Consider the following 24,199-nt stretch of genomic DNA (forward strand, 5'->3'; position numbering starts at 1 on the left):
TCTACAGCTAGCAGATGAGTCTGAAACAACAAATCTACTCTACTATCTCTCGAATTAATTTGATTTGTTATCAACTTAGCATACAAGTTACATGAAATATATTCGAGCACCTCATACTAATAAAACCCAAGTAGATAAATTATTCTCTAAGGAATAATCCAATAAGATGATAACATTGTCATAATTAACCCTTCAAATTGCTCAATTACGAAGGGTTACTCGTCCTTCGTGTCTGCATTAATTACTATACCAAATTTATCGCCTACCAGCAAATTCTCGCTGCTTCATTTACTGTAAAGCATAATATTATTTCCACGTAATATTACGTCATCTATGTATAACATTTTTTTAATAAGACCAAGGAATAAGCTCCTTTCTTAAATACTATAGCTGAAAGGCGATTCCACAATGTAGTTATGCATGGCAAAAAGTTTCTGGAAGTACGCTTGGTGGACCGCCATTCATCTAGATGAAAGCAGAAGTTAGTCTATCCACAAATTACTGTTCCTTTAGGAGGCTAAATATAATTTTCGGTCCAGTAACGTTTAATCAATTGGGAGAGCCATTAGCCGGGTACCAATTAGTGTCGTTTCATATTGTTATATCCCTTGTGTCCTTTGCAATTGGACGCTACGGACCGTAAAGACTAATATAATAATGTTACGGAGTACTTTGAGCTTGAATATTATGTTACATTTCTAGTAAAGGTTGCTAACCCGTACTATTACGGAGGCGTATAATTTAACCTTCATGCAGAAATAACATTTTATAAATAAGATTTTGTATCTTGATGTACGACAGGTAAAATGTTAAATCAAATTTTATTTTTGTCATGGTTATCCATAATTTATACATAAATAAATGTATGGCTAATAATTAAAGGTTGGTATGGGACACAGTTACCATCAAAATAATAATTGCATTTAATAATGTCTAGTAAGACAAATTCTATATTGTCTACTAAGCACTGCTGTGTCTAAACTGTGTCACCCCACCTTACATTTTCCTATTGTTATTTAGTATATAAGATCATTATTTCTATGTACATATTGTCAGTTTATTACCATCTGTATATATACATCGTCTCGACCAACAACATCGTATCATTTACCTGCAACAGTTGGCAATAAATTCTTTCTTTCTTTGCATTTATCGGTAAACCCAAAGCGTGCACCCAAGAATTTTCATTGAGTTAGTCCGTTCTTTGACTCCCACATTCTCCTATTTCTATCAGTACATAGTTGTTATATACCTACTCTTGTATAAATTTTGTTTGACATAATGAAACAAAGACTCTTGAACTCCTGCTTAAGCAGATGAATAAAATATCACAGATTTCTTCTGCAGTTTGTAGTCGTTATATAGCTACACATATCTAAATGTTGTTTGACATAATCAAATAAAGAAAACAAATCAATAAGAACACGGATCATCAGTCTGTGGGAGGAATGAAAACTTGATAGTTGATGGTATTGTGAATGAAGTCAATTGGTTACATAGTAACAGAAAGTTTATTCAGCTGCTCGATTTCAGCTGTTTCAGTAGCAGCAGCTGTGTTGTCCATTGTACCTGGCAATTGTTTCATGAAATTATTGTTTGATCTCGAGCAAATTTTTATTCGAAATGTTTTTAATTCCAAAGTTTAGCTTAGTTGGACAATTTACACAACGCCATCTAGTCCCAATGTAATGAACTTGAGTTATGGGTACGAGACAACTGACAGAAAAACTTAAATATTTTTTTTGTAATCACAATCATAGAAAACATCCGGACCGATATATACTGTTGGCAACCGACCACCGAACTCCTTTGATATTATTTTTAAATTTAAATATTTCTAGAACAGTTCTTTTTTATATGTCATGTTATTAGATATGTCTTATTATTCACTCATTGTCTTTTGGATAGTTCGCAACTGTATTTAAATATATTTTACTATCATATTCTATACGTGTTTTCATCATTTAGACACCCATACAGTCCACCGATCCATTACACATACATCATACTAATGAATATAAATGTTTATACCGTGTGAGGAATCGTACATGTAACCATCGAAAGTAAAGTGGTGTTCTAAAGCGCTAGATCGCTGAGCCTGTCAAAAAATCTTGAAATTTCCAGTTTAAAAATAAACTACAATAAACCACAAGTAGCAAACTGCGAAGAAATATATTACAGCTTTTACGACACCATTACAGCTTCAATTTACATAGCTCTTTACTCTGAAGCAGTGTTTCCCAAAGTGGGGCTAACTGAGAACAGGGATGAATGAAAGATAAAAACATGTTACGACGATCCCATAAGAATAGGATAAGGAAAAAGCAGATGATGATGATAGTGGTGATGATGAATGTGATAATGATGATGAAGATGTAAATAATAGGTATTTTCCTATTTACTCGTACAAACTATACTCCCGCGTTTGTAAATTGGCGTATTATCCAGTACAAACATAGGCCAATGGATGAGTGTCCAAGCAGCGAACAGCCGGAGCCACAGAGCACCAATTGGGGGGAATTCGAAAATGGACTCTTAATTATAATTATACAGAATGTGAATTTCATTTTTCATTATATGTTTTGAACTTACTTGCTATTTCATTAACAAGTAGTAGTGGAAATCACTAGTGATTTCTCCATAAAACCTATTATTTGTGTTACCTATTAAAACAATTTTATTTTTTAACATTATAAATTATGTATGTTACATATAGGGGTATGGGGCATAAGAATTTTAGAACGGCTAGATGGGTGTTGTCTTTTTTAAAGCTGATTTTCATTTGCCTTGTGAATAGTGGACTTTTATATTAACTTTTAAATTCAATGAAACGATAATGTCTCTTTATGCTTGTATTGTGACGGTTGATTGAAATGTACTTAAACGGTGGCCGGCAGATACATACACAACTAGTTGTATCTATACGTTCTAGTATAGACCAACTAGTACGTACAGAAAATTCAAAAAAACGCCTCACGTAATTTATGGACGCCCCCTAAAAATAAACCAACCAGTGGGCCATGGCACTACAAAGTTTGAGAAACACAGCTCTAAAAGGAATCAGCGGAATACTGTAGACGGGAGTGGAACATTTTTACGATTTATGAACGTTATTTTTCTGTTTATTTGAATATATACCACGATTATTTAGACTAAAATACTTTACTATAAAAAAAAACCTTGAAAGAAATATTTTTTTAACGTTGAACAATTTATATTATACAGATACATATTAATATGTCTATTTAGTCCAAGTTAAGTCTAAAATGCTTTACTTTAAAAATAGTTGGCAAAAATATTTATTTCTTTAATCTAGAACAATTTACATAGATACCAAGATAAGCAATTTTGTGTTATGGATACTAGACAACTAATAGATATACTTAAATAACGGTTAGTAAAAAACGGTTATTTCAATCTAATTTTATTTATATGTATAGATTATTATGATTTTTACCTGTCTCCAAACACAGTAATCCACGGCAACAGTCGCCATTCGTGGTGCACGGGGAGCTGTAGCAGTGAGCCGGTTCATCAATCACGTCATCGATGCGGTTTCCCTCCAAAGCCTCAGCATAGACGTCTTCCGGCTCCATCTGGTGGTAGAATACGGCAACTGTTAGCTTTTACATTTTTTTTAATGGGTGATAATGGATTGGTGCCCCCGCCTGCGCTAACGGTATGCGCTGGCGGGGCACCAGTGGAGGACGATTTTCTTCTAAACTAGCTGTGCACGCGATGTTATTCTGATATAAAAGCTATATTATTGTAAAGTTTTATCAAAACCCGTTCAGTAGTTTTTGTGTGAAAGAGTAATAAACATCCATACTTACATCCATAATTTTCGCATTTATAATATTAATTCTTATTAAAAAGTTATCTTTAACTTTAAGGCACATAAATACATGTACATATGGCGGACTTAATACCTTACTGAATTATGTACCAGTAAACCATAAGTTACGCAGAGAAAGATTGTTAAAAGATATATAAGGTCCTTATATAAAAAGAAAATTAACTGTCTGTCTATTTGTTCTTGCCAATCTCCGAAAGGTCAAGACTGATTTTAAAGGGACTTTCACTTTCCAGCTACCTTTAGCTTGCTAGATAGCTAATGTTATACAAGAGGTAACTGAGGCTCTTTTATTTTGTAAATTTTATGTATTTTGATAAAAAAAGTTAAGCCTAAAAGTTAAGTTTAAGTTGCAACTAGTTATTAAACATGTAGTTCATAATACTAGTATAAATAATAACAATATACATTTGTATACACATTTTTTTATATTGGTAACTTGATTAAAGAGCATTTTTTCGTGGCCATAACATTGCTCTGATTGTTATCTTATCTGTATTTATAAAAGATTTATTATTGTAACAAACATCAGTAGGTACATTATTGTTTTTAATGTATTTAGTAAAATAATACATTTGTCGTGAAAGTAGAGTAAATAAAAATACATATTGTATTAATAAACAAGCTATTGATAAACACATATGAATATTAAAAAGGCAATATTATTATTTATTTATTAATAAAATCTTTATTGAACATAATAAAAAAGATATAGTACATTTAGATGACAAAAAGGATGTTTACTGAAGGAATATTACAGTATTTCTTTTGTTGTATTATTGAAATAAAAAAAACATACTTTGAATGTATTGTACGTTGATTTTAATAATGGCGCCACGGAATGTTCTAGAAGGAGAGCAAAATGTATATAAAATAACATCGAAATGTGTAAAATGTATAAAAATGTATAAAAAATAACATCGATTTGGAACGTCAGGCACCGAACACGGTGCCTGACGTTCCAAATTTCAAATTTCATAAGTTTATTCTTAAGTATATTAGAGGGCTGTTTGCGATCGCAAACAAAGGATTAACTACGAGTATTAAAGTACTGCAACATCTCTTTTATATATCACTACATAGTATAAAACAAAGTCGCTGTCGCTGTCTGTCCGTCCTTATATATGCTTAAATCTTTACAACTACGCAACGGATTTTGAAGCGGTTTTTTTTAATAAATAGAGTGATTCAAGGGGATGGTTTATTGATATCGGGCTTCTCGACCAAATACTCCAATAGATTACTGCAATTGAGTAAAAACAACATATGCATGATGACTGCAAATTGAACAAGCATATGGCTAAGCTAGGCCTATGCACGACAAGTATCTGCAGATTCTGCCAAACTGAAGAGGAAACGCCGCTTCACATCCTATGTGGTTGTAGCCCACTCATGCATAAACGAAATATCTCCTTTGGAAAGTTTACACTCTTTCCCGAGGAGATAAAAACGATCGCTCCTAAGAATATCCTTCAATTCTTGTCCCTGACGGGTCTAGGTAGCGAACTCTGAAAAGGGCGAGCACAATAGATCTATGTAGGTCGCAGTGCTACAGGTGCTACACATCTGACAATAGCCCAAACAACCCAATAAAAAAAAAATAAAAAAAAAGGGGATGGTTTATATATATAATACAAGTACACACGTGCGAAGCCAGGGCGAGTAGCTAGTGTCAATATAAAAAGGTAAATATGTAAAAAACTAAATTTAAACGATAGACCGAGGTACAATGTAAAAAGTCGTCTCATACTTGTCTCTCTGTCTAGGTACTTCACCCGCTAGGCAGCTTGCCTTCTAAGCAGTTTCAGTTAAAGTATGAGATAAAAAGTTTAAAGTGTTTTCCTTGTATATTAAATAAATAAATAACCCCTGGACAATTAACACAGCGCCATCTAGTCCCACTGTAAGCAGAGCTTGTGTAATAGTTATTAGACAACTGATATAAATACTTAGATATATATTTTTTCAAACAATCATACTCATGAATACAAATGTTTGCACCGCGCGAGGAACCCGCGAGCATCGGAAGTAAAGCGGCATGCGGAGTGTAAAACAAAGTCGCTGTTGCTGTCTGTCCGTCCTTATATATGCTTATATCTTTAAAACTTTTAATAGATTGAGGGATTCAAGAGGAAGGTTTATATGTATGATACATGTACACCCGGACAAAGTGTAAACAATAAAACTAACAAATTTTAAACACGATTCTGCGACCTTGGCAACAAAAATGTAAAACGTTTTTAATATGTTTTTTCAACAATATAACAGATACGGTTTCACGATTTTATTATATATCTGTTTGATAGCGAATATATTGTTAATTTTATTATTTTTTCATAAGTCGTGTATGAACATACGTATGTTGTATGTACATTGTATAAGTCAATTTATCATACAAACAATAATAACATTTCTCATACACTACTGTTTTTTTCCGCTCGCTTTATTTATACAAGTGTAATTAGTTTATGCGTATTTTTTTCATATAATAATTGAATATATATGTACAAATTTATTAGTATTATATTAACATATTAATATTTGAATATTTCTATATAGCTTTACTGGTGTAGGTACGAGAGTAGATCATCTCATGGTCGCAGGTTGGATTCCGGCACAGAAGAAATATTTGTGTTTCTGATCATGACTGTTTCTCTATTTATTTGATTGTTTGTTTCTATGTTATATTAGCTGTGCCCGCGGTTTCACCCGCGATAATTTTAAATATAAATATAGCCTATATGTTATTCTGATGCATAAGCTTTACTATTATTGAAAAGTTTCACAAAAATCCGTTCAGTTGTTTTTGCGTGAAATAATGTGGAAGTATCTTTGTTAAAAATACTCACTAACTTTCGCGTTTATAATAATATTAACATTCATCATCATCATCATCATCGCAGCCCGGAAGACGTCCACTGCTGGACATAGGCCTCCCCAAAGATCTCCACGACGATCGGTCCTGCGCTGCTCGCATATTAACATTAATAATAATTTATTTATTTGTTACAATATAGTATTGTACAATGGTAGAAATTGTATGAAAATATTGTTGCTGTTTCTAGCATACAAAAGAAATAAAATATTAATAAAAAATACATAAAAAAATCATTTTACATTATTTCATGAAGTCACAAATTTATAACACTATCAGTATTTCTGTTTTATATGTATATTACTTATATATTTACTGTTTTTTATTGTGTTTTTAAATTGTCTATGATATAAACTCTTGTTAGACTACCGGCGAAGATATATTGTTGTTGTTAAGAGGTTTTATTCAAACTTAAAGTTTTCAAACTCGGTCGCCATCTTGGATCAATACTCAGAGATGAACTTCTTAGCATGGATTCACTCACTCAGAGCAGCTCCCGGGACTTGTGACCCGGGTGTAGGTTTAAGAGGCACCTTGCCGACTTAGGTCGACATCAACGTTTTAAAGAGGAAAACGTTTGTGTGTATTATTGGGCTAGTCTTCGGTATTACCGGACCGATTTTGATAATTCTTTTAGTGTTAGATAGTCCATTTATCAAGGAAAGTTATATGCATCATCGCACTACGACAAATAGGAGCTGCAATGAAAAACGTAATAAAACCTGGGAAATGTATAGTAATCGTAATAAAATGACAGATTAAAAAATTATAATGCTAAAATATGTAATTTAATAATATTCCAATAATAATATAATGCCCCTCTTACACTGACACTATAGCAAAGTCTCTTTACTCGCTCTTTCAATATTTCAACTGTATTTTTTACAGCACAACTAAACTGTACATTATTTGTTCAAATGCACTATTTTCCAACGTCACAACGGTTAAGGGGAATATAGTATATAATTGTATTATGAATAAATTACTATGACTAATAGCATATAAGCTGACGACCTGCCAGATTGTATGAGATTACCATCATCATCATCATCATTTCAGCCAGGAAGATGACCACTGATAAACAATTTCCTGCCTAAAAAAAAGGTTGCCATCGCATATATATATACAAAAATGTACGCCTAATCTTTTCTCTGAATATCAAAATATTTTCAAAAATGGAATATATTTTGAAATATAAAAACAATCATCCTTTGGCTAATGGCAACACAAACCGCCGGAGCCAATAGAGAAAAAAAAAACAATCATAAATTTTTGAAAAGATGGAATATCACGTTTAAAAATGGAATTATTTATTTTTAAAGAATAAGCAATTTATTTATTGTCTTCATTAAAGATTTGTCATTCCAGTTAAGTGAAAAAATAAAAAAAGTAATTACAGAACATTACATTTCAAACTGTTATACATGTTTTTATTAAATTACCAACTTCGCAGGAGGGTCGAGTAACTTCTGAGCATTGTTTCCGATGTAAATATATTATGTAATAAACCAAAAGCTAACAACAAGAAAGTTTCAAACAAAATCTCGACTTGCCGCCGGGGTCGAGGTAGAATTGTAACGCGATTCTGCGGCCCTGGTGATAGAGCAGGTACTGTATATTGTGCTTGTAACCAAAATTACGACGGCCTGAGCCAAGGTTTTAACCCCTCAGACTAAAGTCATATCAGTCAGGCGGGAGTTGACCTTCAGCCGCTCCTGAGTCCCTTCGCGGCTTTGGAGTGCCATCTGCACTCGTTCCATATCGTTCGGTGAAGCTGTAAAGGCCAGCTGCTGCCAACAGAATCCTTACATAGTATAAAACAATGTCACTGTCGCTGTCCGTCGCTATGTATGCTTAAATCTTTAAAACTACGCAACGGATTTTGAAGCGGTTTTTTTTAAATAGATAGAGTGATTCTAGAGGAAGGTTTATATGTATAATACATGTACACCCGGGTGAAGCTGTGGTGAATAGCTAGTTAGAATATAAATTCGAAAACAAAAAAAACGTAAAGCCATCTAATTGTCATCAAATTTGAATGACAGACATTTGAATGTTATGAGCTTAATATATCATCAGAATGTCTTTTCTCCCGACCTGCTATACCTATCTTTTAAATAAGTATAAGTTAATGTAAAATAATCTTTAGATTAAATATTAGAATTATTTTCTAATATGTATGGTATTTTTATTTTTGAATTAATATTATTATCCTAATTGTTGACGAATAATGAGAATGTATATGCAACATCTAAATGATAGCGTAGCGGCTTTTGTATTGATTGCCGTATGCATCCTCATGTAAAGTGCGAATACTGTAACTACCATATAGTAATTTTTGTAGCTGTGATGTGGTCGAGTGGAAGGAGTAGTCATGCTCACTAAAATGTCCAGACATGTGGCGGCGTGGTGGGCCGGTCATTGGGCTCCCTAAAATATGGTCGAGCGCAGTGATGGAGGGCTCATCCGTCATACTCGTGAACGAGTGCTGCTTGTAGGGACTGGTCTGCTCTTATCACTTCGCCTGATTTAATCTTATTGTATATTTATATTTGGCCCAAAAAAATTAGTGTTGGTTGGTAGTTTGTGAATACAAACTACCAACCAACACTAATTTTTTTAGTCACGTGTGAATACACGTTTCGACTTGTAAATGTAAACTTACAAGGATTATTTAAAAGAGCAACATACAAGTTTCTTGCTCGTTCTTCTTGTGATGAGACAGCTTTCGAACGAGTGGTAGATAAAAAGCAAATTGTTATGACTATTCAAAAGTGCTTAAATTAAGTTTATTTGAATAAATTATTTTCTATTCTATTCTATGTATTCTAATGTATATTTTAAAATATCTCAAACCAATCGAATTTTCCTATTGCAATGTTACGTTTCATTAAGACCTATCTTTAAAGAACGGACGATTTGTATCTGTTACCACTTACCTCAATTGGGTTATATTATTAACTATTCCATTAATATAAAAAATGAAAGCTCTACCCCTTAATATTGCATGATAAGTAAATAGAATGCAATATAAAACATCGGCGTACATTTAAAAAAATATTTCCTTCCAAACGAATCGATTCGCTACACACGTGTAACATGTATTTTATTGTACACATTGTTGTTTTGTTCTTCATGTACAACACTTGTTATGGAGACGGTAAGTTTAATAGTGTAGTTTTTTTAAAAATAAAATTAGCTATAATGTTATTATGGACTAATATAAAAAAATAATATAACGTTTATATTACGTGAAGCTAACATTTTGTACCGCTTTTTATAAAAATAACAGACGGAGAAGTATGGAATTTCGCAAACTTATAGTTTAGCAGCTTTTGCCCGCGGCTTCGCTCGCGTTACTTATCCTCTTAGGGCTGGAATTTATCAAAATGCTTTCTTAGGGGATGCCTACGTCATAGTAGCTTTACGCATGCAAAGTCTCAGCCCGATCGGTTTTTATAGAAACTTTCATCCCCTATTTTATCCCCTTGGGGGTAGAGTTAATGAAAATGTGTATTTTTATTTTTTGTTTCTTATTGATTTATTGTATTTTTTTTAAGTATAATCTTTGTTAATAGAATCTTAATAATGTTCAATCGTATAATTTAAGGTTGAATTTCGTTCATTGTGGGATAGCTAGAATAATATGACGTTTATATATTGAAATGTAGGTGGTTTTTAAATTTGTTTGTATTATTTATCTCTTTTTATTTGTCATTTTAAAACGTTATGATTTATAATCGCTCTAATTATAAACCGCTACTTTGTCTGATATTTAAGATAGTGTTTGTTTTAGTGATATAACTTATTTTCGAAGGTTTTATAAGGATCCGTTTAGATGTTTATCTATGACAGATAGATTTTTACATTTATAACTTTAGTATTGATGTTCTAAATGTGAAAATATGTATATTTGAACATTTATTACAGAATACGCTTGAAAAACGAGAGAAATTTCAGTTTTCAGTCCCAGTTAGGATACTTTTATTACCGAAATCACATAAGCGATGCGATACAGTATATACATATATATATACGATACTGTGTATACAGTATATAACTAGTATAAACATATAATTAACTCATTTTTTACAGACAATACATGCTGTTTGCCGTTAGTGACGGGGCCATGCAAAGCGGCTTTCCCGAGGTAAGTTTCGGCTCTACGAATATAAACAAACATACAGTCACGACGGTAATCCTAGATGGGGTAGCCTGAGGTATTGTTAATGTTATGGTGAAAAACACTTGATATGTCCATATTTCGCTTGGTATATTTTGAATCCAACGAAGGACGAGCGTACCGCCGTCGCTCGAATTAATAATTCCTTTGATATCCGAGTTATCTTCACCAGAGAATACTTCACAAAAAATGTAAATTATTAACAAAGTCTTTGTCGTGTCGACCAGTTTTGTACTCATAACCTTTTTGTCGTGATCCAGGGTTTACTACCACTAGGACACGAGGTCTCTAGCGACCAATCAAATCTCAATGTAAAAGATTTACATTCACAGATTTCGACTTTAAAATTTAAAAAGTTACAACGATTATTTAAAAGAGCAATACGCAACTTGATCGTTCTTCTTATGATGAGACACGTTTCAGAATTAGCGGTAGATTAAAAGAAGAATAACTCTGACTATTCAAAAGTGCTTAAAATAAGTTCATTTCAAAGAATTTTTTAATCTTTTTGTACTGTTTTTTGAAATGTAATCAAGACTGAACTGATAAAGAAACTAATGAAAAATAAAATTAATTAGATGTACATTTTTTTTTGTTTTCTAGGTATGGCTATGTCGATGGCCAAGGCTGCACTAAATTCACATACGGCGGATGCCAGGGAAATGCAAACAATTTCGAGACTATAGAGGAGTGTGAAGCTGCCTGTGGTAATATTAACATTTTGTCTATAAGGCATAGATTTATAGAATTATAATAAATAAGACATAGACAATAATTTAGAAAATATATTAACATTTGAAACATGAATTAGATACTATATCTAGACTATATTTAGACGGCCTCTGTAGTCTAGTGGTTTAGCATACCGCCTTACTTCCGATGGTCGCGGGTTCGATTCCTCGCACGGCACAATCATTTGTATTCATGAGTATGACTGTTTGTAACGGTCTAGCTGTTTGTATAATATGTATGTATTTATGGAAAAAAAATCTATGTATCAGTCATCTAGTACTCATAGCACAAGCTTAACCTAGCTTAACTTGGGTCTAGATGGCGCTGTGTGAATTGTCCTGAGATTATTATACTTTCATACTTATTCGTTTATATATATTTACAAATACATCCAAATCCCACACCATCTTACTTCTTATGATAGCCGATTTGATTCTCACACTGCATAAACATTTGTATTTCTAAATCTGATTGTTTGTATAGATCTAGGTGTTATCTATGTATATTATGTACTTATGTATTTAATATATGTATGCATATGTCTTAATTACTTGACTAAATTTGATAAGTATTGTGTGATATTTGAGAATTATTGTTACATTACAAAAGACACAGCATATAATGAATATTGCAAATTTATCAATTAATATTGTTTGTATTTTTTGCAGGTAGCGTATGTTCCTTGCCATTAGTGACTGGACCGTGTTATGCGAATTTCCAGAGGTGAGTTTTTCTTTAGTAAGTGTTTTTTTTTGTTAAGTCAAGTACTGAGACCTGTAGCACTGCGACCTGTATAGATCTACGTGCTCGCCCTTTTTCAAAGTCCGCTACCTAGACCCGTGAGGAACAAGAATTGAAGGATATTCTTAGGAGCAATGGTTTTTAGCTTCTCAGGATAGAGTGTAGACTTTCCAAAAGAGATATTTCGTTTATGCATGAGTGGGCTACAACCACATAGGATATGTAGTGACTTTTCCTATTCTACTTGGCAGACTAGTGGGTAAGCGTTTTACTATTGTATACTAGTATACTACAGTACTATATTGTATTGCCCAAAATTACTTGGACAATATTTTCTATTTTGACTTTGTAATTGGAGTGGCAACCAAGTGAGTTTCCTACCAGTCTTACCCACGCTGACCTAGATAAATATATTGTAACATCATCATCTGCTTCTTCCAGCATATGCTAAGTGTGGGCCATATTGCCAATTAATAACATATATGTGTATGTTATTGTTATTTTATTTTTGTATAATTTCATGTTATTCATTGACAATTTCTTTCTTTCTTTTTCTTTAATCCTTCTATTCCTTTATTATTAATTTGGGCTCGACATAATATGCATTTCTCCTTACTTCATCTCTATTCGTAATCATCTCATTGTTCATTCCCTTATTTGCCATCATCTTGCACACAGTTCATCTCTTTTTCTGCCTTTTTCTTACTTCAACTCTAACTCTAACATCAAACCGGCTTCTAAGTAACTATATTTTTTCAGATACGGCTTCGTTGAAGGCAAAGGCTGCACTAAGTTTACATACGGCGGGTGTCAAGGAAACGGGAACAATTTTGAGACGCTAGAAGCATGTGAAGACGCTTGTGGTAAAGTTTTTAATTTCTTAATACATATGGTATTTACTTCCCAACCTTATCTATTACTGTGAATAATCCATACTAATATTACAAATGCGGAAGTAACCGTTTGTCTATCTATGACACTTTAAACCAAAACTAATGAACTGATATAAATTTAATTTGATAAACACATAGTCGAGAACCCGACAAAGGACTTAGGCTACTTTTTAATGAGAAAACGGATTATACGGGGAGATGAAAGGTTGGAAGTCATTTTTAAAGCTAGTAGCTTGAAATTTATTTTTTAGGTTGTTGATTAAATGTAAATAAATAGTTGAACTTGTCAAATGACGATGCTCAAAATTAGGAAAGCCGAAAATTAAAAGCCCCGTGTGGCTAGGAAGTAGAAGATTAAATATAAACAAATATGACATTCAAAGTTTGTAAATAAACTCGCCTTACGGGAAGAGGTATGGATGTAAAGATTGAATATAAATAAATATGACATTCAAAATTTGTAAAATACCTCGCCTAATGGGAAAAGGTGAGGATGTAAAGATTAAATATAAATAAATATGACATTCAAAGTTTGTAAAATACCTCGACTTGCGGGAAGAGGCGAGGATGTAAAGATTAAATATAAATAAATATGACATTATTTATGTAAATTCGTCTTTTTTGAAGCTAGAAACAGATTTTTGAGGCTGTTGATTAAATATAAATAAATATGACATTCAAAGTTTGTAAATAAACTCGCCTTACGGGAAGAGGTATGGATGTAAAGATTGAATATAAATAAATATGACATTCAAAATTTGTAAATAACCTCGCCTAACGGGAAGAGGCGAGGATGTAAAGATTAAATATAAATGATTATGACATTCAAAGTTTGTAAATAAACTCGCCTTACCGGAAGAGGCGAGAATGTAAAGATTAAATATAAATAAATATGACATTCAAAGTTTGTAAATAAACTCGCCTTACGGGAAGAGGCGAGGATGTAATGATTAAATATAAATAAATATGACATTCAAAGTTTGTAAATAACCTCGCTTTGCGGGAAGAGGCGAGGATGTAGAAGATTAAATATAAATAAATATGACATTCAAAGTTTGTAAATAAACTCGCCTTGCGGGAAGAGGCGAGGATGTAGAAGATTAAATATAAATAAATATGACATTCAAAGTTTGTAAATAAACTCGCCTTACGGGAAGAGGCGAGGATGTAAAGATTAAATATAAATAAATATGACATTCAAAGTTTGTAAATAAACTCGCCTTACCGGAAGAGGCGAGAATGTAAAGATTAAATATAAATAAATATGACATTCAAAGTTTGTAAAAATACTTAGTTGTAAAAAAAAACCTATAAAACGGTATAGTATTCGCCTTAATGATATATTAACATTAAATAAATAAAATACGATATAAAACATCGCTCGCCGCAACATATTTATTATATTTAATGTAATCATTCTCGTTCGACACGAATCGATTCGCAACAGACGTGTAACATGTATAAATTTATTGTGTCCATTGTTATTTTGTTCTTCATGTACAACATTTGTTATGGAGACGGTAAGATTGTTAAATATGTTAGTTTCTTTTTTAATACCGTAGTGGTCTAGTTGTTTACTTGTTATGTCCAAACTTGGAATGTTGTGGGTTCGAATCGTAGACATTAAAAATGTTTGCGTCAATTTTGTCACATGTCAATAATAAACTGGATTAATTTAAAAAAACTTTATGGTACATAACTTGAACTTTAAAGTTATGCACCATTTCACAAATATATATATTTTTATGAGACGTGGTCTGGTATTTTGAGTTGTCATGCTCACTAAAATGTCCCGACTTGTGGCGGCGTGGTGGGCCGGGTCATTAGGCTCCCTAAAATATGATCGAGCGCAGTGGTGGCTGGCTCATCAGTCATACTCGTGAACGGGTGCTGCTTGTGTGGACTGGTCTGCTCTAATCACTATGACTTATTTTCTCTTATTAATTGTTTAAACAGTTGTTGTAAATTGAATGTTTTTTTCTATTTTATTATTTCATTGAATTAGTGCTAATCGGTGGTTTGTATTCACACACTTAAACTTAAATTGTAAGCAAGAATAAATTATTTAAAAGAGCAACACACAAGTTTCTTGCTTGTTCTTCTTGTGATAAGACAGCATTGAAAAAAATGTTTTGACTATTCAAAAGTGCTTCAATGTAAGTTTATGTGAATAAATGATTTTTTATTCTATTCTATTCTATTTATAATTAATGCACTATATTGTTTTTAATAATACTAATACGCCCTGGATAATTTGCATAGTACCATCTAGTCCCAAGCTAAGTAAAGTTTATATTATGAGTAATAGAAATACTTAAATACTTAGACTTGAAAGAGCTTGTGTTATGGGTACTAGAGAACTGGTACTAATATAAACAAGGGATGGACAACCCTTATCACTTAGGGGTATTATAAATACGTAGTAGCCGCTGAGAATCGAACCTACTGAATATGCATATACAAACTAACATTGTGACACGAGAATTTTATATTTAAGACTAGCTACCCACATGTATTATATATATAAACCTTCCTCTAGAACTCTAGATTCACCCTATATATTAAAAAACCTCTTCAAAATCCATTGCGTAGTTTTAAAGATTTGAGCATACATAGGGACAGACAGCGAGAGCGACTTTGTTTTATACTATGTAATGATTTATTATAAATGTCAAGTTGACAAACAAACAAACAGATAGATAAGATATTAAATGTATAACATAATATATAATATTATTCCATTATTTGTTTTATATTGCAGGTGATATCTGTTCGTTACCACTAGTCACTGGGCCATGTAGAGCAGCCATTACAAGGTAAATACATTCAATTCTTTGTTTACAGGAAACATATGTTCACTACCGTTAGTGATAGGGCCTTGTGAAGCCATCTTTCTAAGGTAAGATAACATACAGACAGTTAATTATAAACTTTCCTGTATAGAATGGAATAGAAAATCATTTATTATATATAATAATTTCATTTTTTTGTTATATAAAATCCGTTCAGTAGCATTAACGTGAATGAAAAGATTTAAATGTCAAATAAAACAGTTCCTTTGCAAAAAAGCTTACTATAAAATTGATGAATTCCTTAACGATTATAATGTTTTTATAGAAAAACTTTAAATCCATAGCACTGACAATATTATCTAATTACACTAATAATGAGTGCGTAGCGATTTCTATGTTGATTATCGCATGCCTCTTACTTGTTATACTGTAATTATTTATATAAAAAAAACATCTATTAAAAAGAGCAACACACAAGTTTCTTGCTCGTTCTTCTTGTGATGAATCTGCATTCCGAATGAGTGGTAGAATCAAAATATGACTATTCAAAAGTGCTTGTAATGAGTTTATTTGAATAAAGATTATTTCTTCTAAAATTTCTAAAAATTAGTACCAAACTGCATACTCACAAACTTTTGCATTTATAATATTATATTAGGATTAAAATCTATTGGGGAAGATGGGATTGTTACTATAGGAAACAAGTGGTCCTATTACTAACCATGTACCCTATCAGGTCGACCACCACGCGGTCGTCAATGGAAACTTTCGTGGTTTATTTCTACTGTATTCGTCCCAATGAGGTATATGACCAGACTTCTAATGAAAAGAAATCGGATAAGTTCAGCTGAAATATGTATGTAGTGTATATAAAACAAAAATTTAAGTTTCCGACAAAATATATAAGACCATAAGTAATTTTTTTATTATAACACTAGCTGTTACTCTCCACTTAGTCCGCGTGGAATAACTTTTTATTATAAACTAGCTACCCACCCCGGCTGCGCACGGGTGTACATGTATTATACATATAAACCTTCCTCTTGAATCACTCTATCTGTTCAAAAAGACTGCTTTAAAATCCATTGCGTAGTTTCAAAGATTTAAGCATACATAGGGACGGACAGACAGCGACAGCGACTTTGTGTTATACTATGTAGCACAGATAACATAATATCTATGTAGTAATGATGAAGTCCGTAGTCAAAATAAGAAGTGATTAATATTGTTTGTCTTTAATATTATTTGTCTATAGTTAAATTAATTATAACCGAATTTTGATCGCACAGTGGTCGGACTTTGTTTTATACTATGTAATGATTTATATGCTGCTGTCAGCATTTTCGTTGTGTGTGATGTGTGATGTAATAAATGCTATTCTATTCTATTCTAATTTATTCCAATAAACGTATATTGAAGCACTCTTGAGTAATCACGTTATTTTTTCAATTAGAGAGACAGCTACCGCTCATTAGGAAAGCTGTCTCATAGAATAATAATAATAATCTCAGAACAATTCACACAGCACCACCTAGACCCAAGTTAAGCTAGCTAAAGCTTGTGTTATGGGTACTAGATAACTGATACAAATACATAGATATTTTTTTTTGTAAATACATACTTAATATATATAGAAAACACCCAGACCGATACAAACAATCATACTCATGAATACAAATGTTTGTGCCGTGCGAGGAATCGAACCCGCGACCATCGGACGTAAAGCGGTGTGGTAGACCGCTAGACCACCGAGGTCGTCTAGCGGTCGATAGAAGAAGATATACATTATTTATACTTATTATTAACCGGGTCTTAACACGAATAATTTTACAGCGAGTGCTGTGTGAACTTTCGTTGAACTATCTAGTGATGGTACACGGCACAAACATTTGTATTCATGAGTATGTTTGTTTGTATCGATCTGAGTGTTTCTGTATGTATAATTTCTTTGTTTTTTTTTAATTAATTAAGACTGGGCGACCACTACTTAAATGAAATCTAATTTTTAATTACTGAGGTTTTTTAAGGACTGTATAAGACTTTATATTCTAATTTTAGTTATAAGAGAAACTACGGTCGCTGAAGGTAAAGATATACATTTCAAAATTGATAATAAAAATGGATTTTAAATATACCTATATAAAAAAATACAATACAAAAGTTTAAAAAGGTGCGTCGTACACACCAATATTATTTAAAATTAGATTGTATTTGACTCTAATATTTTTAAATGTTATTTTCAGATACGGTTACGTTGAAGGACAAGGTTGCACCAACTTCACATACGGAGGCTGCCAAGGAAACGCAAACAATTTCGAAACGCTAGACGAATGTGAAGATACTTGTGGTAACTTTATTTATTACTAGATGTGCCCGCGACTTCGTCCGCGTAAATTGTCGATACTTCCATACAACCTTTCATCACCCCTTTCAACCCCTTACAAACACTTTTTTCGGATTAAAAAGTAGCCCATGTCCTTTCTCAGAGAGAACTCTGACTCACGTCAGGTTTTATTTTGAACTATTTTTGTTTGTCTTACAGGAGACTCCTGTTCGTTGCCACTAGTCACTGGGCCCTGTAGAGGTGCATTTACCAGGTAATATACAGTCAATTCTTTGATTACAGGAGATGTATGCTCTCTACCATTAGTGACAGGACCGTGCGATGCTGCGTTCCTGAGGTAACTTCTTTTCTTTTCTTTGTAAACCCTGAACAATTAACACAGCGTCATCTAGTCCCACGGTAAGGAAAGCTTGTGTTATGGGTACTAGACAACTGATGTAAATACTTAGATACTTTTTTTGTAAATACATACAATAATATACATAGAAAACACCAAGACATAAAAACGATCATACAAATTTTTGAAGAATCGAACCTGCGATCTGCGAAGTAAAGCTGTGTGCTAAACCACTAGACCACCGAAGCCGTCAGCTGATATTAATTTAGTTTTAGGAAATAATAAATATTTTTATGATTTCTACCGGACTGGGGATTAGGAGATTGTTAGTAATGTTGACTAATAACCATATTGCTACCAATGTACCATATCAGGTTGACCTCCACGGGGTTCCCCTGGAAACCATTTTAAACCACCAACCAGCCGTTTTAATGTAATTGAAATGGTAGGTCGTGATAGTAAGTGGTAACATACACGACCAGTACTGCCATCATAAGATATTGTCAATAATAATTCCTTTTTAGACCCCGGACTAAAATGGCATGCCTCTTAACCTGTAAATTTCCGGTAGACTAAGACGCCTCTTAAGATGTTATGTATAAATAAAAATTAATACATATGGATGGGTGTTTGTTACTCTTTAACGCAAAAACTACTGAACGGATTTTGATGAAACTTTACAGTAATATAGCTTATACATGAGAATAATACATAGGCTGTAATTCAAAAATATATAATGTAAATTGAGTAAGTGTGATGCAAACGAAGTTGCGCGGTTCACTAGTATTACATAAATTCTTTGAAACGCAAACAACATTATATGTGTACATCTTTAAAGTTTACACTGTTACTGTGAGCGGGAACACAACTACTTATTTTAATAAAAACCAAATACTAGTAAAAATGTGTTTTCTTCCCAAAAGGGCTCACAGCGAGAATGTTAACAAAACAATAAGTTAGTCAAAAGTGACATATAAAAAGTATAAAGTTTAAAAAAATAATGGTAGACAAGCTGCCAGCAACATACACCATAGCAGTTTCAATATAAACCAAATTATCTTATATTATTTTCAGGTACGGCTACGTGGAAGGTGAAGGCTGTACCAAGTTCACATACGGTGGATGTGGAGGGAATGCAAACAATTACGAGACACTGAGCGACTGTGAAAACGCTTGTGGATGTCCTCCTTAGTTCCTTGTTCTTAATTTAAAACTATATTTATTTATTATAAAAATAACAGAAGACAATAAAAATATTAGTTCTGTAGACGTACGCAAAATATGCATACTTATGCAAATTCCAAAAAATCTATCAATTACACCGAGATTTGAAAATTTTAAAGCTTGTTTTAAAAATGCTATGTTAATATTAATTTATTAATTATTTAGAAGAAAGAATTGTTTATCATATATGTGATATGTGTTCAAATTGTTGTTCAAAATTTCAATATTTTCAAATGTATAAATAGAAATGTTGTAAATAAAATGTTATAAATTTAATCGTTTCGTATATTTCTACCAATTATTTTATATAAAGATGAACATAGGCTACTTTTTATCTCCGACAAAGATGCCAGTTTGCCAACGTCGTAACATTAAAACAAAAACAAATGTTTACTGAGGTGTACTTCGTATGAAACCGTCTGCATCATACAGAGTTGACAAACAATAATAATCTTAATCCTGGACACAACGCCATCTAGTCCCAAGCTAAGCAGAGTTCGTGTTATGTGTACTAGACAACTAATTTAAATACATAGAAACATTTTTTGCAAACACTTACATAATATACATTGAAAATACCCAATACAAACAATCATACTTAAGATTACAAAGGTTTACACCGGGCGAAGAATGGAAAACAACGACCATCGGAAGTAAAGCAGTGTTCTAAACCGTTAGACCACCAATGCCATAATATTATACAAATTTATAACAATACCTATTGTAGTATATGTGGGAAAGAGAAAGAGGTATAATGTCATCTCTAGCACACACTGCTGGCGTCATGCGTACATTAAGCTCTGAATGGCGACTGGAACAGTGATGTGTGTTTGAGAGCGAATAATTAGGGAGACCAACAGTACACTTATAAAAGTTTATGTTTATAATACAGGATCACAAGAGAACTATTAAAATAATGTTATGAAAATTAAATAATTACATTAAGAGGCCTTTCACATTTTTTGGCGTAAAAGCGGGGTCTTTGGGGTTCTGGTTCTAAGAAATTAAGAGTCGGATATACATTTTGATTCCTGAATTATATAGATAGATATCTAATCTTAAAAACAACATCTTTGAAATGTTAATTTTCTCTTTGTTAGTCTTCCTAATTTCTAAAATAGTTTATTCAAAAACGCTAAGAGACAGAAGTTTGGGGTCGTCGTTCATTAATAAACAAACATAAATTGATATGATATCTGTACTAAAACTTGATAATTACTTTATAAATTGAGACAGCATCGTCCTTTTTTTCATTTTCAACTTAAATATCTAAAAAATTGATCATAATGAAACCCGAAATTTCAACAAAACTTTGCCATAATCATTTCTAATTTTCTCATAAATACAACGAAATTTTTGCATAAAAAAAACATAATAATAAAGTTAATATACTTGTAAATTAGAAATATAAAAAAAAATATAAGTTTCTAAGAAAAAAATAAACAATAATAATAATTGAAAGTTGTATAAATTCCGTTGCGCCAAAAGTAAATTCTCAGTGCTGCGCTAGCGCTCGTCGAGGTAGTACCTATACTATTTTTTACGACACCGCTACGATAAGACATTCGTAAACATTTGTCAGTGAACATTAGTATAGTGCGACTAAACAATTTTGATAATTTAAGTAATATTTAATTAATTTTGCTAATATATACTTATTTCTACGAATATTAATTTAAAGTTGTTGTTAAATATATATATATAATATTTATTTTAGCATGCCAAAACAAAAGTACAGTTATGCTACAAATAAAACCTACCTACCCTGCTGCACTATAAAAAGCACAAGAGCATGGTATTTCGTCACACTAATGGCAATTAATTGTTAAAATTAAAAAAGAGAACATTTTAGTATTTTTAAAAATAACGCTTATCTGAGAGAAAAATGTAAGGAAATGTAAACCAATTTTACTTTATGTTTATTTTGTAGTTTTTTTCTAAATTAAAATAGGGTTATTGTTTATAAAAATACCATTATTATTTTTACGTACATTTGTCTTGTGTTATATCATCTAGTATGCAATGTGGATTGTAAATAAATTACCAAATTATATATAAATTATATTCCTTAATGTTTAGAGATATTTTATCCAATTTACTTTATTTTATTTTACACAATACAGATACATATTTCTAAATTGCAGCCATTCTGTTATTATACTCGTTGGACTTTCATTACTGTACAGTTATGTCAAATAATTATGCGTGTTTGGGTGAAAAGTCAACATTATAAATGTTTTTATTTAGAGACTAGCTTTTAGCTCGCGGCTTCGCCCGCGTGAATATGGGATATATAGGTTATCGCGCGTTTAAAGATCCGTGTACAGTATTGGGACGTTATATATAAACCTTCCTCTTGAGTCTATCTATTCTATTAACAACGAATCAAAATCTGCGTAGTTTTTTAAGATCAAAACATACATAGATCTATTACATGTGTAGATGATATTTTAACTTTAAAATGGTATTGGCAGATAAGTTGGAATCGTCGGTATTCTTGGTATATGAGCTGGTTGCCCAGCTAACGTACCGGTTATAATGGTCTACAATTAAATTGTCTTTCAATTCTTTAGTAAGCAACATATCCAATGGGACGCCATTGCACATGTTCGGCGGGCTTAAACTTCATGATTGGAGCATGCTTTTGAGAAATTCCTTCCTCAAGTTTGAGCAGTTAGTGTGGGAAATCACTATCTGTGCTTCCATAAAAATGGGTTCTCAAATTTGTCAGTAGTTTTAAACTTTCAATTAAAGTCCATAAGGGAGACGATGTTAATGACACAGAGAGTCTTTCAGAAATCTCCAGCAAAAGTATAAAAGTAATCCCGCCAATGAGAGCAGAGGTGTTTCTAAGGTCTTTTAAGGTTCTGTCCAAAGTCTCTATAGCTCATGGTGATTTCATTCCATATAATCAATGAGGCGTCTTGTAATAATCTATAAAAAGTTTTGATATTAACATGTAATTATTTATCATGAATCAAGAATCGGCCAACCAAGAACGAGAAGCTGCAATATCAGCCAATCATGCGGCGACGTCAATGATGCAGGAACAGCAATGATAGCAGTTGAAGGTTTTTTTATACAACTTAGAATGGCAAACAAGCTGACGGCCCTCCATGCATTGCCATTCCTGAGAATATGATGTTTTATTCCTGAGGTGTTATTCCCCTGTACCCTGTAAATTCACTGCCATATATATACACAGATAGTCTATATAGATAGGTATGCATATACACAGATAGTATACCCTGAGAAAGGTCATAGACTACTTTATAGTGCGAAAAAGGATTGTAAGGGATTGAAAGCTGAGATGAAAGGTTGTATAAAAGTATCATCATTGTTTAAGTGAAACAATGAAACTTTTTTGGGTTATAATCTAAATATATTTCCTTTATTTGGTCAATTTCATTATACCACGTTGACGAAGTCGCGGCCACATCTAATATACATATAAGGATGGGAACTTTAAATCGAAATAAAGCCATGAAAACACAACTATTATATATAAGTAAAATAATTATTTGCCTAAGTTTAATATTTAGAACAAGTGAATATGGCAATAATGCATCCGACTCTTATAATAAATTATCTTGTATTTATTAATAAATAAATTTAATTAATATATAATAAGAATTAAATAGTACATTTATGTTATAGTAATTTCATCTTCCTGTCCTTATCCCAATTATTTGTTACTCATATTACTTAAGGTTTTGGCTTTTAGTTATACAATCGGCCAGCATCCTGACTTCAACCCTCTAGGAATAATATAATAAAAAAATATGGTCATTATTAGCACTTTGATAATTAAGATAAATCACGTTATTTAAAAAAATCCAATAAATAGTTTATGTTACTCAGTTAAGTAAAAACATATTACATTATTAATTAAAATATTACAAGGATCAAAATGGTTCATACTAAATCCACACCGATTGAGCTACACGTTTATTTGCGTCTGTGTGCGTGTATTACTGTATGTGTGCGTAAATCCATACGATTAAACCTAAAGTTGAGCGGCATCATTTTGTAATAGTCCTCTTAACAGTCATAACTTGAACAGCCCGACCAACACAAATAGCGCTGTGCAATGCAATATATTGAAAATTTCATTAAAATAGTGTTATCAAGTAAAACCTGCAAATTATTAATGCGCCTAGACATTTGTAATTAGCAAATGATACGGCAAGACAGCTGACGTGTCTAGATTGTACCATAAACAACA

General features: G+C 32.2%; 1 protein-coding gene across 1 annotated transcript in view; it reads right to left on the bottom strand.

Annotated features, from left to right (window-relative positions):
* The window catches only part of LOC131855287 (ITG-like peptide), a 60,315-nt gene that overhangs the window by 7,968 nt on the left and 28,148 nt on the right, over positions 1-24,199 (bottom strand). The window contains exon 3 of the mRNA XM_059206538.1: positions 3,458-3,596. Coding sequence (XP_059062521.1) covers positions 3,458-3,596 — 139 coding nt within the window. The remainder of the gene's footprint in view (positions 1-3,457; positions 3,597-24,199) is intronic.

This window comes from Achroia grisella, unplaced genomic scaffold (genome assembly GCF_030625045.1).
Source record: "Achroia grisella isolate CSIRO2021 unplaced genomic scaffold, CSIRO_AGI_Agris_v1 utg1360, whole genome shotgun sequence".
Lineage (NCBI taxonomy): Eukaryota > Metazoa > Arthropoda > Insecta > Lepidoptera > Pyralidae > Achroia > Achroia grisella.